This window comes from Panulirus ornatus, chromosome 55 (genome assembly GCF_036320965.1).
Source record: "Panulirus ornatus isolate Po-2019 chromosome 55, ASM3632096v1, whole genome shotgun sequence".
NCBI classification, from domain to species: domain Eukaryota; kingdom Metazoa; phylum Arthropoda; class Malacostraca; order Decapoda; family Palinuridae; genus Panulirus; species Panulirus ornatus.
This window is the reverse complement of record NC_092278.1, coordinates 27441688-27456638: the sequence shown is the minus strand read 5'-3', so window position 1 is coordinate 27456638 and position 14951 is coordinate 27441688. Positions and strand designations below refer to the sequence as shown.

General features: G+C 39.8%; 1 protein-coding gene across 1 annotated transcript in view; it reads left to right on the top strand.

The window, feature by feature from the left end:
• Positions 1 to 14523, top strand: part of LOC139765442 (integrin alpha-8-like) — a 28999-nt gene extending 14476 nt beyond the window's left edge. Inside the window, exons 4-9 of the mRNA XM_071692813.1 lie at positions 4455 to 4705; positions 6479 to 6580; positions 8133 to 8342; positions 9162 to 9267; positions 9995 to 10086; positions 14407 to 14523. Coding sequence (XP_071548914.1) covers positions 4455 to 4705; positions 6479 to 6580; positions 8133 to 8342; positions 9162 to 9267; positions 9995 to 10086; positions 14407 to 14523 — 878 coding nt within the window. The remainder of the gene's footprint in view (positions 1 to 4454; positions 4706 to 6478; positions 6581 to 8132; positions 8343 to 9161; positions 9268 to 9994; positions 10087 to 14406) is intronic.
• Positions 14524 to 14951: the final 428 nt, after the last annotated feature.

Here is a 14951-nt window from a genome sequence, read left to right as displayed (position 1 = left end):
GTAGGTATGTATATTTGCGTGTGTGGACGTATGTATATACATGTGTATGGGGGTGGGTTGGGCCATTTCTTTCGTCTGTTTCCTTGCGCTACCTTGCAAATGCGGGAGACAGCGACAAATTAAATGGGAGGGTATTGATTGAGAGGGTGAAGGCATGTACAGAGCATCAGATTGGGGAAGAGCAGTGTGGTTTCAGAAGTGGTAGAGGATGTGTGGATCAGGTGTTTGCTTTGAAGAATGTATGTGAGAAATACTTAGAAAAGCAAATGGATTTGTATGTAGCATTTATGGATCTGGAGAAGGCATATGATAGAGTTGATAGAGATGCTCTGTGGAAGGTATTTAGAATATATGGTGTGGGAGGAAAGTTGTTAGAAGCAGTGAAAAGTTTTTATCGAGGATGTAAGGCATGTGTACGTGTAGGAAGAGAGGAAAGTGATTGGTTCTCAGTGAATGTAGGTTTGCGGCAGGGGTGTGTGATGTCTCCATGGTTGTTTAATTTGTTTATGGATGGGGTTGTTAGGGAGGTAAATGCAAGAGTTTTGGAAAGAGGGGCAAGTATGAAGTCTGTTTGGGAAGAGAGAGCTTGGGAAGTGAGTCAGTTGTTGTTCGCTGATGATACAGCGCTGGTGGCTGATTCATGTGAGAAACTGCAGAAGCTGGTGACTGAGTTTGGAAAAGTGTGTGGAAGAAGAAAGTTAAGAGTAAATGTGAATAAGAGCAAGGTTATTAGGTACAGTAGGGTTGATGGTCAAGTCAATTGGGAGGTGAGTTTGAATGGAGAAAAACTGGAGGAAGTGTAGTGTTTTAGATATCTGGGAGTGGATCTGGCAGCGGATGGAACCATGGAAGCGGAAGTGGATCATAGGGTAGGGGAGGGGGCGAAAATCCTGGGGGCCTTGAAGAATGTGTGGAAGTCGAGAACATTATCTCGGAAAGCAAAAATGGGTATGTTTGAAGGAATAGTGGTTCCAACAATGTTGTATGGTTGCGAGGCGTGGGCTATGGATAGAGTTGTGCGCAGGAGGATGGATGTGCTGGAAATGAGATGTTTGAGGACAATGTGTGGTGTGAGGTGGTTTGATCGAGTGAGTAACGTAAGGGTAAGAGAGATGTGTGGAAATAAAAAGAGCGTGGTTGAGAGAGCAGAAGAGGGTGTTTTGAAGTGGTTTGGGCACATGGAGAGGATGAGTGAGGAAAGATTGACCAAGAGGATATATGTGTCGGAGGTGGAGGGAACAAGGAGAAGAGGGAGACCAAATTGGAGGTGGAAAGATGGAGTGAAAAAGATTTTGTGTGATCGGGGCCTGAACATGCAGGAGGGTGAAAGGAGGGCAAGGAATAGAGTGAATTGGAGCGATGTGGTATACCGGGATTGAAGTGCTGTCAGTGGATTTAATCAGGGCATGTGAAGCGTCTGGGGTAAACCATGGAAAGCTGTGTAGGTATGTATATTTGCGTGTGTGGACGTATGTATATACATGTTTATGGGGGGGGGGGTTGGGCCATTTCTTTCGTCTGTTTCCTTGCACTACCTCGCAAACGCGGGAGACAGCGACAAAGTATAATAATAATATATATTTTTTTTTTTTTTTTTTTTTTTTATACTTTGTCGCTGTCTCCCGCGTTTGCGAGGTAGCGCAAGATATATATATATATATATATATATATATATATATATATATATATATATATATATATATACATGTGTATACACTCACGTCCACACACGCAAATATACATACCTACACATCTCAACGTATACATACATATACACACACACAGACATATATATAAATACTCATGTACATAATTCATACTGTCTGCCTTTACTCATTCCCATCGCCACCTCGCCACACATGGAATAACAACCCCCTCCCCCCTCATGTGTGCGAGGTAGCGCTAGGAAAGACAATAAAGGCCCCATTCGTTCATACTCAGTCTCTAGCTGTCATGTAATAATGCACTGAAACCACAGCTCCCTTTCCACATCCAGGCCCCACAGAACTTTCCATGGTTTACCCCAGACGCTTCACATGCCCTGGTTCAATCCATTGACAGCATGTCGACCCCGGTATACCACATCGTTCCAATTCACTCTATTCCTTGCACGCCTTTCACCCTCCTGCATGTTCAGGCCCCGATCACTCAAAATCTTTTTCACTCCATCTTTCCACCTCCAATTTGGTCTCCCACTTCTCCTTGTTCCCTCCACCTCCGACACATATATCCTCTTGGTCAATCTTTCCTTACTCATTCTCTCCATGTAACCAAACCATTTCAAAACACCCTCTTCTGCTCTCTCAACCACACTCTTTTTATTACCACACATCTCTCTTAACCTGTTATTACTTACTCCATCAAACCACCACACACCACATATTGTCCTCAAACATCTCGTTTCCAACACATCCACCCTCCTCCGCACAACTCTATCCATAGCCCACGCCTCGCAACCATACAACATTGTTGGAACCACTATTCCTTCAAACATACCCATTTTTGCTTTCCGAGATAATGTTCTCGACTTCCATACATTCTTCAAGGCTCCCAGAATTTTCACCCCCTCCCCCACCCTATGATTCACTTCCGCTTCCATGGTTCCATCCGCTGCCAAATCCACTCCCAGATATCCAAAACACTTCACTTCCTCCAGTTTTTCTCTATTCAAACTTACCTCCCAATTGACTCGACCCTCAACCCTACTGTACCTAATAACCTTGCTCTTATTCACATTTACCCTCAACTTTCTTTCTTCTCACACTTTACCAAACTCAGTCACCAGCTTCTGCAGTTTCTCACATGAATCAGCCACCAGCGCTGTATCATCAGCGAACAACAACTGACTCACTTCCCAAGCTCTCTCATCCACAACAGACTGCATACTTGCCCCTCTTCCCCAAACCCTTACATTTACCTCCCTAACAACCCCATCCATAAACAAATTAAACAACCATGGAGACATCACACACCCCTGCCGCAAACCTACATTCACTGAGAACCAATCACTTTCCTCTCTTCCTACGCATACACATGCCTTACATTCTCGAGAAAAACTTTTCACTGCTTCTAACAATTTGCTTCCAACACCATATATTCTTAATGCCTTCCGCAGAGCATCTCTATCAACTCTATCATGTGCCTTTTCCAGATCCATAAATGCTACATACAAATCCATTTGCTTTTCTAAGTATTTCTCACATACATTCTTCAAAGCAAACACCTGATCCACACATCCTCTACCACTTCTGAAACCACACTGCTCTTCCCCAATCTGATGCTCTGTACATGCCTTCACCCTCTCAATCAATACCCTCCCATATAATTTCTCAGGAATACTCAACAAACTTATAACTCTGTAATTTGAGCACTCACCTTTGTCCCCTTTGCCTTTGTACAATGGCACTATGCACGCATTCTGCCAATCCTCAGGCACCTCACCATGAGTCATACATACATTAAATAACCTTACCAACCAGTCAACAATACAGTCACCCCCTTTTTTAATAAATTCCACTGTAATGCCATCCAAACCCGCTGCCTTCCGGGCTTTCATCTTCCGCAAAGCTTTTACTACCTCTTCTCTGTTTATCAAATCATTTTCCCTAACCCTCTCACTTTGCACACCACCTTGACCAAAACACCCTATATCTACCACTCTGTCATCAAACACATTCAACAAACCTTCAAAATACTCACTCCATCTCCTTCTCACATCACCACTACTTGTTATCACCTCCCCATTAGCCCCCTTCACTGAAGTTCCCATTTGCTCCCTTGTCTTACGCACTTTATTTACCTCCTTCCAAAACATCTTTTATTCTCCCTAAAGTTTAATGGTACTCTCTCACCCCAACTCTCATTTGCCCTCTTTTTCACCTCTTGCACCTTTCTCTTGACCTCCTGCCTCTTTCTTTTATATATCTCCCACAGACATATACATATGTACACATGTACACCTTCATACTTGCTTGCCTGTATGAAATAGTGTTTCTGGTTTTGAAGAGATGGGTGGAAGAGTGTTACTCGTGTTTCCTGGGGAGTTTGTTGTTGTTTAGGTTATTTCAGTGTGCATGTATTGGGTCAGCATTATATTTATGAAGAGTTAGGGGATCTGTGAGTAGAGGTACTGAAGTATTAGGTATGGATTAGCTAGAAATGTATATATACAGTTTATTTTGTACTTGTTCACCATTCTCATGTTAGCGAGGTAGCACCTGGAATAGATGAAGAAAGTCCTCATTTGCTCACATCCATTCTCTAACTGTCATGTGTGATGCATCAAAACCACGTTCCCCTATCCACAACCAGACCGCATAGAACTTTTCATGGTTTCATCCCAGCTGCTTCAAATGCCCTAGTTCAATTCACTGACAGCACATTGCCCCTGTATACCACAAGGCTTCAGTTCTAATTAAGATTTTGTCTTTATACTGCCCTTCTGTTTTTGGTAGGAGACACATGGGAAGTTGGCTTAGATTCTGTAGAGAATGAAGATTCCCTGAAGGATTCCCTAAGGCGTGTGAAACAGCTCTCCCTTGCCGACATGGATCTTGTGTATAGCAGTAGCAGTTCAGGATTTGAAACAGTGACTGATTTATATCTTGGCTACAGTGTTGCAAGTATCACTTACAATGGAGCTCCTGCTATTGTGTCTTCCATGCCACGTACCATCAGCACTTCAGAACTCAGGGTCAGTGATAAGGTAAGAGATAAGGGGTAAACTGTAGTTTTAGAATGTAATGAAAGATGACAGATTATAGCATTTCCATCTATTAGTATGATCTACATTATTTCTTGCTGTTTGGTTGGATAACAACTGCAAAACCTTCATACATTATAGCACAGTTCTCCAAAATTATGCCCAAGTTAGTTTGTATATGGTCCTATCTTCACTTTTGCTTTTTTGGAATGTCCAGGTAAGCTCATTGCACTCTTGATAACATTCTGCTCTTGAAGAACTACTTTTTGATAGTATATATAAGGAAGAAGTGTGTCATAGGCTTTGTACTGAATTTTTTTTGTTGATTTTCCTCTAAGCTTCTTGATTTGTTTCAGTGTAATCCCTACAGTCTGCCTTGGAGGGCTAATTCGACCATATTCTTTAGTACAAATTGAAGTGAATTATAGATGGACAGCTAGTGAATGTGAAAAAAGACAAAGCCTGTACTCATGTCCTCATTGTATACATAGAGCAAACTTTCCTGATTGTGTTGTTTTTATTGCCCCAGAATCTCATTAAAGGAATTCTTTAGTACTTATCTCAACCCTCAGGTAGTTTCAAATATCTGAGAGAGAAGAGATATTGAAGTTTCATCTTTGATAGGTTAGTAATGAGTACTCGAGATAATATGTTTTGTGTCGTCGGTGGGATGGTGACAGCATATGCAGGAAGGGTCTTGTGTGAGGTGTCTCTTTTGCTCATATGCATGCAATGAAAGATAGTGGCCAGATCAGGGCTCTGATAGCATTTCATATGTTACTGTGATTATCATATGCTCAGATGATCTTATTTTAGGAGTGGGTGTGTTGGGAATGTTGTTAAGGGGCAACCATTTAGAGTTTGGGAAGTGATGTACTCGTGTTAATGCTAATAAGGCACTTGCAGCAAATGCATTTTGTGTTGTGAGCACCTTCAGAGAAAGTTTGCTGAAGAAAAAGATTGCAAAGCTCAAAAGAAACTATAAAGGAATTGTCCATCTGGTTTGTATTTTTTTGTATGGTGCCATCACATCATGGGCAAATAACATGCCCCTGTCAAAGCCATCTCAGGTGAAAGGAAGACATTAAAGGGAAAGAAAATAGAAATTAATCAAGGCTTTGTAATTATTTTAGACTTAACTTTTAAAGATAGAAAGGCTATATGAAGAGGGAAGAAGGAGGTATTTACAGCCAATCTTTGAGTGGCCAGTCTCCACACAGAAGCTGTGTGAATCAGCAGCCAAATGTATACCATTGGTCCAAACCTTGGGAGAGGGGACACATGTAGACAGTTCGCAAGAACAGTGATCAAAATAGATCTATGGAATAGAGAGAGAGTGCTAACAACATGGTAGGAAAGTGTATGTATAGTACAACAATGATAAAGAAATGTTGCTTCCTTAATGATGTACCTAATACTCAGAATTGTGATGTATTGTTGCACAAATTTGTAAGCTCTTCATATGGGTGACCTCTGCTTAATTCCTCAGACCCATGTATGAATTAGGTAAAAGATGAGAGGAAATTAGAGGCAACCTTCCTGTTATGCATATGTCATTTACATGCAGCTGAGTTTTTTAGATTGTACCCAACTGTGAGTGATGCCATAAGCAGCTAGTCTAATCATAGGATGTATGTACTTGATCCAGTTTGAATGGGAACAAAGTTAATGATATTGATAGATTGTGTAATGTGAAGGTGTACAAGGTATGATGTAGCAGTCAATGTATGATATACAGAATGAGTTAAGGAAGGAATAAAATCTTATATTTTGCAGAGTACCACACTTGGCCCTGTAGTCTACATATTTCGGGAAGATCCTGAGGACAAAAACAAGCTTCAAGTTCTTGAGAAGATCACCCCATCTACTTCTGCTGATGTAAGTTCAGAACTGAATTCTGGTGTGAATGGAATTTGAAGCTTTAGAATAATATTTGTTGTAGTAAGTGAGATTGGTGAGGTCTAAATGCAAAAAAATAAAAGTATAATTTACTGTTTTCAAACTGTGTTTTCGTTTGGATTGAGGGTGTCTTATTCAACAGGACGAATGCAATCCTTGTATCTTCATATTTTTTCATAGTTGCTGACATGACAATGGCAAATATTTGCCTAAATCACTTCCATCTTGGATTTCTGGAAAAATAAGGAATATGAAAAACAGAATATAGAAAAGAGCTCCTCATATATTTGTAAACCTGACTCATATAAATGTAGGGGTTATAGGAAGAAGGAAAGACAAAAAAAGGAGGAGAATTCCTCAGCTTTACTCTTTAAAAAAGATTGAGGTATAACTTTCAAGCCTTCCTCGCTGAAACTGTGGGAAGCGGCATTCAGTTACATGTGGATCCATGCATTAGTTATTAGGAGACATGTAGACAGATCATAGAATCTTTAAGAATTGTTTAAGAAATAGTTTTGCACTGTAAGAGGAAGTTGTATGATAGGACTGCAAAAAAATCAGATAAAGATGACATTTTGATAAATTAGAAATGAATTAACTAGATACCTGGAAGGATATAGCCTCATGAAAATTTGACCATCATATTTCTTTTATGAAAAAGGTAATTATAACTTTTATGAAAATTATAATTTATGAAAAAGGTAATTATAACTTTATATAGTATATGATATGTGTATGTATGAACATAAGCTTACAAGCACAGCAAGGTAGTGACATAAGATGAACTAACCTGGTGTATGATATGTGTCAGGACAGTTACTAATGTTAACAGAGATTGACTCTTTGCATGGATGTATCAAAGTAGCTATCAAAAGCATTGTGAAAAGCAAGTCTGATTCTTGGGTAAGAGGCATACTTGCCAACTAGTTTATGTTATTTGTCTTTCTGATGGGGAATTGAAAGGAAAGTATCAAGGTTTCACAGAACAGAATTGTAACTGTGTGACAAATGGAAATGGTTAAAGATGAAACAATATAAGGCTTAATCTAGTTTTTTGTAGAGTAGACCATGCAAAGAATCTGTGGTTGAAGATTTAGTATATGAAATACACTGTGTTAAAGCAAATGACCCGAAATTAAGGTGAAACTGCTCTCAGTCAGCAAACTCTAATAGTATGTACAGACAAAAGTGAGTAAATAGATTTATGGAAAGGCTAACTATGTAGAGAGGAAAAACTTCACACTTCTAGCACAAAAACTCGGTATTGAAAGTTTGGCTCTTTATTTGAGATTTCAAGGAGCATCAAGCCAAAAGTAATTGAAGTATTGATTTTAAATTGAGGTAACGCAATATGCTGAGTTTTGAACATTATACAGTAAGTAATTGTATTTAACCACATACTGGAAAGACTTTCCCATGTTGTGTTTCCATGAAATCAATTGATATATTGATACAGAGTTAGAATACTGAATAGATCCATTGCCCACAGACTACCAGTGTACAGCATTAATTGAACCTGCACCTTTTTCAGTCAAGCATAATGGAATCGAAGGAAAACAAATTCACCTATTTTGGGTACTCCTTGGCAACAGTGGATGTCAATGGTGATGGTATGGAAGATGTGGTAATAGGTGCCCCCTTCTATCATAATGATACACATCATGACCAAGGGGCCATCTTTATCTACTTGCAGCATACAGTTTCTTTCCCTGGTGATAATCATCAGCAACAAAGTTCTGAGGTTTGTTTTGTGTATTTTACTCTTTTAAACTGTCATAAAGGTTTATACTGTCAGAGATCCTTTGTACCAAAACAACAAGGTTTCTCTTGTAAGATCATTATACCTCATTGGAAAAGGTGGGACTGTTATGCAGATTGTATTTTAGTCAGATTATTGCCTTGCAATTATCTTTGTGCATATAGACAGGGAGCTTTTACAATTATAGGGTCCCGCCTTTTAACCTGTCTCTAATATCATATAACTTTCACAACTTTTTAAGTCATAATTCACTGTTTCCTCAGTGAGCTTGTTTTATTCATCCAAATAATTTTCAGATACTTCAAGTTTATTTATTGCTTAGCAATTTTGTTTCCTGTGGGACAGGGTAGTGCCAGAAATGGATGAAGGCAGGCAAGTATGAATATGCGCATGTGTATATATATGCATATGTCTTTGTATGTATATGTATATGTATGTATGTATATTTATATGTGTGTATGTTGATATGTATATGTATGTATATGTGTGTATGGGCGTTTATGCATATATATGTGTATGTGAGTGGATGGGTCATTCTTCGTCTGTTTCCTGGCGCTACCTCGCTGACACAGGAAACAGCTATTGAAAATAATATTGGTAATAATAGTATAATAATGATATATATAAAACCCATTTTTGTAGTGGTACTCCATGCCTGCATGGCATTCTTCTTTCTTTACATGTTTTGGATGTCTCTTTATATGAATAAGATAAGCTAGGATATATCTGACTGAATTTTCAAAAATGAATTTTAAAACATATTCCAGAGACATGGGAATTGATTTCTTGTTTTTGTGGCAGATGAAGAAACAACAAAATGCACCATGTAGAATCGGTCAAGAGTCCTATGGCCGTTTTGGTAGTTGTGTAGCTGCTGTGGGGGACCTTGACAATGATGGATTTCATGGTACTGGCAGAGACTTCTCTCCAACATTTTTGTAATTACACCTCGCCAAAGGTGGCTTTTCACTTATGGTTTAACCTCATGCAGGTGGAATCTGGCAATACACCCTCTTGTTTACATTGTACCACATATGATATCAAGAAGCATTGTAAAAATTTGATGACTACATGAGGCACTTTGCCTATGTAATTGCCAAATTCTGTTATAGTTTCATGACATTATAGAATTGGAGACAAGGAAGAATTTTTTGGCAGATACAGTAAGTAAATGTTTTTGGCAAGTAGAAAAATCAGATATATTCTAATGTTTCATCTAGTATATATTTATATATATCTTCATAATCTAAATCATGTGCAGCAAGCATACAGGAACTTTTAAATATAACTCTTGATAAAAACTTGCTACCCACCATGGGCCTTACATAACATAAACTTCTGTACAAGACATTGCTTTTTGAATCCATTAAGCTAAGACCAAAAAATGTAAGAGGTAGACGAGTTACTCTGTTGGTTAAGGGAAGTTCTGAGTATGCATAAAAGTGCAGACAATTGTGGGAAAGAAATATATTATAGGTATTATAGATATTTTTTGCAAAGCAGTTATTGCTTCTCCATAATAGTTTTTCATTGCATATGAAATCCATTTATGACATTTGGAAGATATACCTAGCTGTCTGTTCAAGCAAAGTTATACCTGTTACTTGACATTAAGATGCTGATATGATCCACAGATGTAGCAGTTGGGGCACCGTTCTTACCTGAGGGTGGGGCTGTGTTCATTTATATGGGTTCAAGAGATGGCCTTGAAGTTACATACAGACAGGTAGATCTTTTTATTATGTTCATTATCAGCAAAACTTAGTAGGCACCTAATTCTTATCATGTATAATCTAGTAAGCGTGATTAAATTATTTCTGTACACAATATCAGATTATCAGATTAAAGGCTTAGGTAAGTTTTTGCCAACTCTCCCCCTGTCCCTTTTAGTCACCATCTATGACACATAGGGAATTCAGAGGTAGAAGTCTTTCTGTCCTACCTCAGGGATATGTTTACGGTACCTCACTTATGTGGGCATATAGGTATAAAAAAAAAAATGGTTTGAAATGGTTCACACGTATAGAGAGAATGAGTGAGGAAAGATTGACAGAGGATATGTGTCTCAGAGGTGGAGGGGAGGAGAAGCAGGAGACTAAATTGGAGGTGGAAGGGTGGAGTGAAAAAGATTATGAGCAATCGGGGCCTGAACATGCAGGAGGGTGAAAGGCATGCAAGGAATAGAGTGAATTGGAATGACGTGGTATACTGTGGTCAACGTGCTGTCAGTGGATTGAACCAGGGCATGTAATGCGTCTGAGGTTAGCCATGGGAAGTTTTGTGGGACCAGGATGTTGAAAGGGAGCTGTGGTTTCAGTGCATTACACATGACAGCTAGAGACTGAATGTGAACGAATGTGGCCTTTGTTGGCCTTTCCTAGTGTTATCTTGCACGTGCGCGGGGGTGAGGGTGTGCTGTTTCATGTGTGGTGGGGTGGCGATGGGAATGGATGAAGGCAGCAAGTATGAATATGTACATGTGCATATATGTATATGTTTGTGTAAGTATATGTTGAAATGTAATAGGTATGTATATGTGCGAGTGTGGGCTTTTATGTATATACATGTGTATGTGGGTGGGTTGGGCCATTCTTTCATGTTTCCTTGCACTACCCCGTTAACATGGGAGACAGCGACTAAATATGATAAGAAAGTAAGTGAGTAAGTGAGCATGGGAAGGAGACTTGTGTGAGGAAGTACCAGGAGAGACTGAGTACAGAATGGAAAAAGGTGAGAACAAAGAAGGTAAGGGGAGTGGGGGAGGATTGGGATGTATTTAGGGAAGCAGTGATGGCTTGCGCAAAAGATGCTTGTGGCATGAGAAGCGTGGGAGGTGGGTTGATTAGAAAGGGTAGTGAGTGGTGGGATGAAGAAGTAAGATTATTAGTGAAAGAGAAGAGAGAGGCATTTGGACAATTTTTGCAGGGAAAAAATGCAAATGAGTGGGAGATGTATAAAAGACAGAGGCAGGAGGTCAAGAGAAAGGTGCAAGAGGTGAAAAAGAGGGCAAGTGAGAGTTGGGGTGAGAGAATATCATTAAATTTTAGGGAGAATAAAAAGATGTTTGGGAAGGAGGTAAATAAAGTGCATAAGACAAGGGAGCAAATGGGAACTTCAGTGAAGGGCGCAAATGGGGAGGTGATAACAAGTAGTGGTGATGTGAGAAGGAGATGGAGTGAGTATTTTGAAGGTTTGTTGAATGTGTTTGATGATAGAGTGGCAGATATAGGGTGTTTTGGTCAAGGTGGTGTGCAAAGTGAGAGGGTTAGGGAAAATGATTTGGTAAGCAAAGAAGAGGTACTAAAAGCTTTGCGGAAGATGAAAGCTGGCAAGGCAGCAGGTTTGGATGGTATTGCAGTGGAATCTATTAAAAAAGGGGGTGACTGTATTGTTGACTGGTTGGTAAGGTTATTTAATGTATGTATGACTCATGGTGAGGTGCCTGAGGATTGGCGGAATGCTTGCATGTGCCATTGTACAAAGGCAAAGGGGATAAGAGTGAGTGCTCAAATTACAGAGGTATAAGTTTGTATACACAGCTTTCCATGGTTTACCCCGGACGCTTCACATGCCTTGATTCAATCCACTGACAGCACGTCAACAGGGGTTGACGTGCTGTCAGTGGATTGAATCAAGGCATGTGAAGCGTCGGGGTAAACCATGGAAAGCTGTTGTAGGTATGTATATTTGCGGTGTGGGACGTGTGTATGTACATGTGTATGGGGGGGGTTGGCCTTTCTTTCGTCTGTTTCCTTGCGCTACTCGCAACCGCGGGAGACAGCGACAAAGTATAAAAAAAAAAAAAAAAAAAAAAAAAAATTTTTGTTGAGTTTTCCCTGGCAAATTATATGGGAGGGTATTGATTGAGAGGGTGAAGGCATGTACAGAGCATCAGATTGGGAAGAGCATGGGGTTTTTCAGAAGGGGAAAAGGGGGATGTTTTGGATCAGGTGTTTGCTTTAAGAATGTATGGAGAAATACTTAAAAAAAGCAAATGGATTTGTAGAGCATTTATGGATCTGGAAAGGCATTGATAGAGTTGATAGAGGGGCCCCTGTGGAAGGTATTAAGAATATATGGTGTGGAGACAAGTTTTTTAGAACCCGTGAAAATTTTTAAATCGAGAATGTAAGGCATGTGTACGTGTAGGAAGAGAGGAAAGTGAAGTTTCTCAGGAATGAAAATTTTTCGGCAGGGGTGCGTGATGTCTCCATGGTTTTTTAATTTGTTTAGGGAAATGGGGTTTTAGGGGAGGTGAATGCAAGATTTTTTGGAAAGAGGGGCAAGAAAGAAGTCTGTTGTGGATGAGAGAGCTTGGGAAGTGAGTCAGTTGTTGTTCATGATGATACAGCCCCTGGTGGCGATTCATGTGAGAAACTCCCAGAAGTGGTGACTGATTTTGGGTAAAGTGTGTGAAAGAAGAAAGTTAAGAGAAAATTGTGAATAAGAGCAAGGTAATTGGTACAGTAGGGTTTGGGGGGCAAGTCATTTGGGAGGTAATTTTAAATTTGGAGAAAAACTGGAGGAAGTAAAGTGTTTTAAGAAATCTGGGAGGGGAACGGCACGGAGGGAACCATGGAATGGAAGTGAATCAAAGGGTGGGGGAGGGGGAAAAAAATCCTGGGACCCTTGAAGAATGTGTGGAAGCCGAGAACATTATTTCAGAAAGCAAAAATGGGTATGTTTGAAGGAATAGTGGTTCCAACAATGTTTTTATGGTTGCGAGGGCGTGGGCTATGGAAAGAGTTGTGCGCAGGAGGATGAAATTCTGGAAATAGAGTTTGAGGACATTGTGGTGGTGTAAGGTGGTTTGATCGAGTAAGTAATGTAAAGGGTAAGAGAGATGTGTGGAAATTAAAAAAGCGTGGTTGAGAGAGCAGAAGAAGGGTTTTTGAAATAGTTTTGGGGACATGGAGAAATGAGTGAGGAAAGATTGACCAAGAGGATATATGTGTCAGAGGTGGAGGGAACGAGAAAAAGTGGGAACCAAATTGGAGGTGGAAAGAAAGGAGTGAAAAAATTTTGAGTGAAACGGGGCCTGAACATGCAGGAGGTGAAAGGCGTGCAAGGAATAAGGGGAATTGGACGATTTTGGTATACCGGGGTTGACCCTGCTTTAGTTTGGAAATTGGGTCGAGGCTGTGAAGCGTCTGGGGGTAAAAACCCTGGAAATTTTTTATGGGGCCTGGGTGTGGAAAGGGGAGCTGTGGTTTCAGGCATTATTGCATACAGTAGAGATGAGTGTGAACGAATGGGGCCTTTGTTGTCTTTTTTCCCAGCGCTACCTGGCACACATGAGGGGGAGGGGGGGGTTGGTATTCCTGTGTGGGGGGAGGTGGCGATGGGAGTGAATGGGGGCAGACAGGTGAATTGTTGCATTGGTATATATGTAAAAGTGACTGTGTTGATATATATGTGTACATTGAGAGGGATAGGTATGTTTATTTGCTATGGGGACTGTATGTATATACAGGGGTATGTGGGTGGGTTGGGCCTTTCTTTCGTCTGTTCCTTGCGCTACCTCGCAAATGCGGGAGAACAGCGACAAAGCAAAATTTAAAAAAATAAATATTTTATATATATATATATTATATTTTATTTTTTTTTATTGTACTTTGTCGTTAGCGAAAATAGCGCAAGGAAACAGACGAAAGAAATGGCCCAACCCACCCACATACACATGTATATGCAAACATTCCACACATGAAAATATACATACCTATACATATCAATGTTTTAATATAAATACACACACAGACATATGCAAAAACATGTACATTTTTTTTTACTTGCTGCCTTTATTCATTCCTGTTCACCACCCCACCTAATAGGAATCAGCTTGCCACCCCCTGCAAAACATCGAGGTAAGGCCAGAAAACAGAAAATAAAAGGCCACATGTCTTATTTAAAAATTTCAATTTTTCCATTTAAAATTTTCGATTGATAGCTTTTTTTCCATGTATTTTAAGGGTATTGACTGTTTTTTTTGGAAAACATTCTACTTAACAGTTTTTGAAGAATGATTCTTTGAAATTCCTGCCCCCAGGTTATTCATGCAGCAGAAGTGTCAACCAAAACCCCAGCAACTGTCATACCACTACATGGATTTGGGTCTTCATATTGCTCACAGTTACCTGCTGACTCTGGCTTGGATATGATGTAGCTGTTGGAAACTCAAAAGTTCTGACGCAGTAGTGGTCTTCAGGTGGGATACTTGGTGTTGACACCTTGATGATGGGTTTTGATAAGGTTTGGGGGAAAATTTGTATGGTTTTATTTTTAAATGTATTCTTTTTGAATCAAAGTTTTTCATTTTTCTTTTAGCTGACTGATACTTTATCCTCAGAAATAATTTTTGTTCATTTCACCAGAGTCCCAGTTATCTTTTTGCCCCTGCCATTCTTATCTCCCAAAGTCATTGAGTCTTTTCATGACAATGCTCTCCATCTTGGCCTTTTCCCCCTTTTTGAGTGCTCATTCTGTACTTTTCTGATATACATCAGGGGTTTTGGGGGTTTTTTTATAAGTTTTTGTAAGGCAGAGGACAGACTAGTTAAGGGGTAAATTTGAATGGAGAAAATAAGGAAAGAA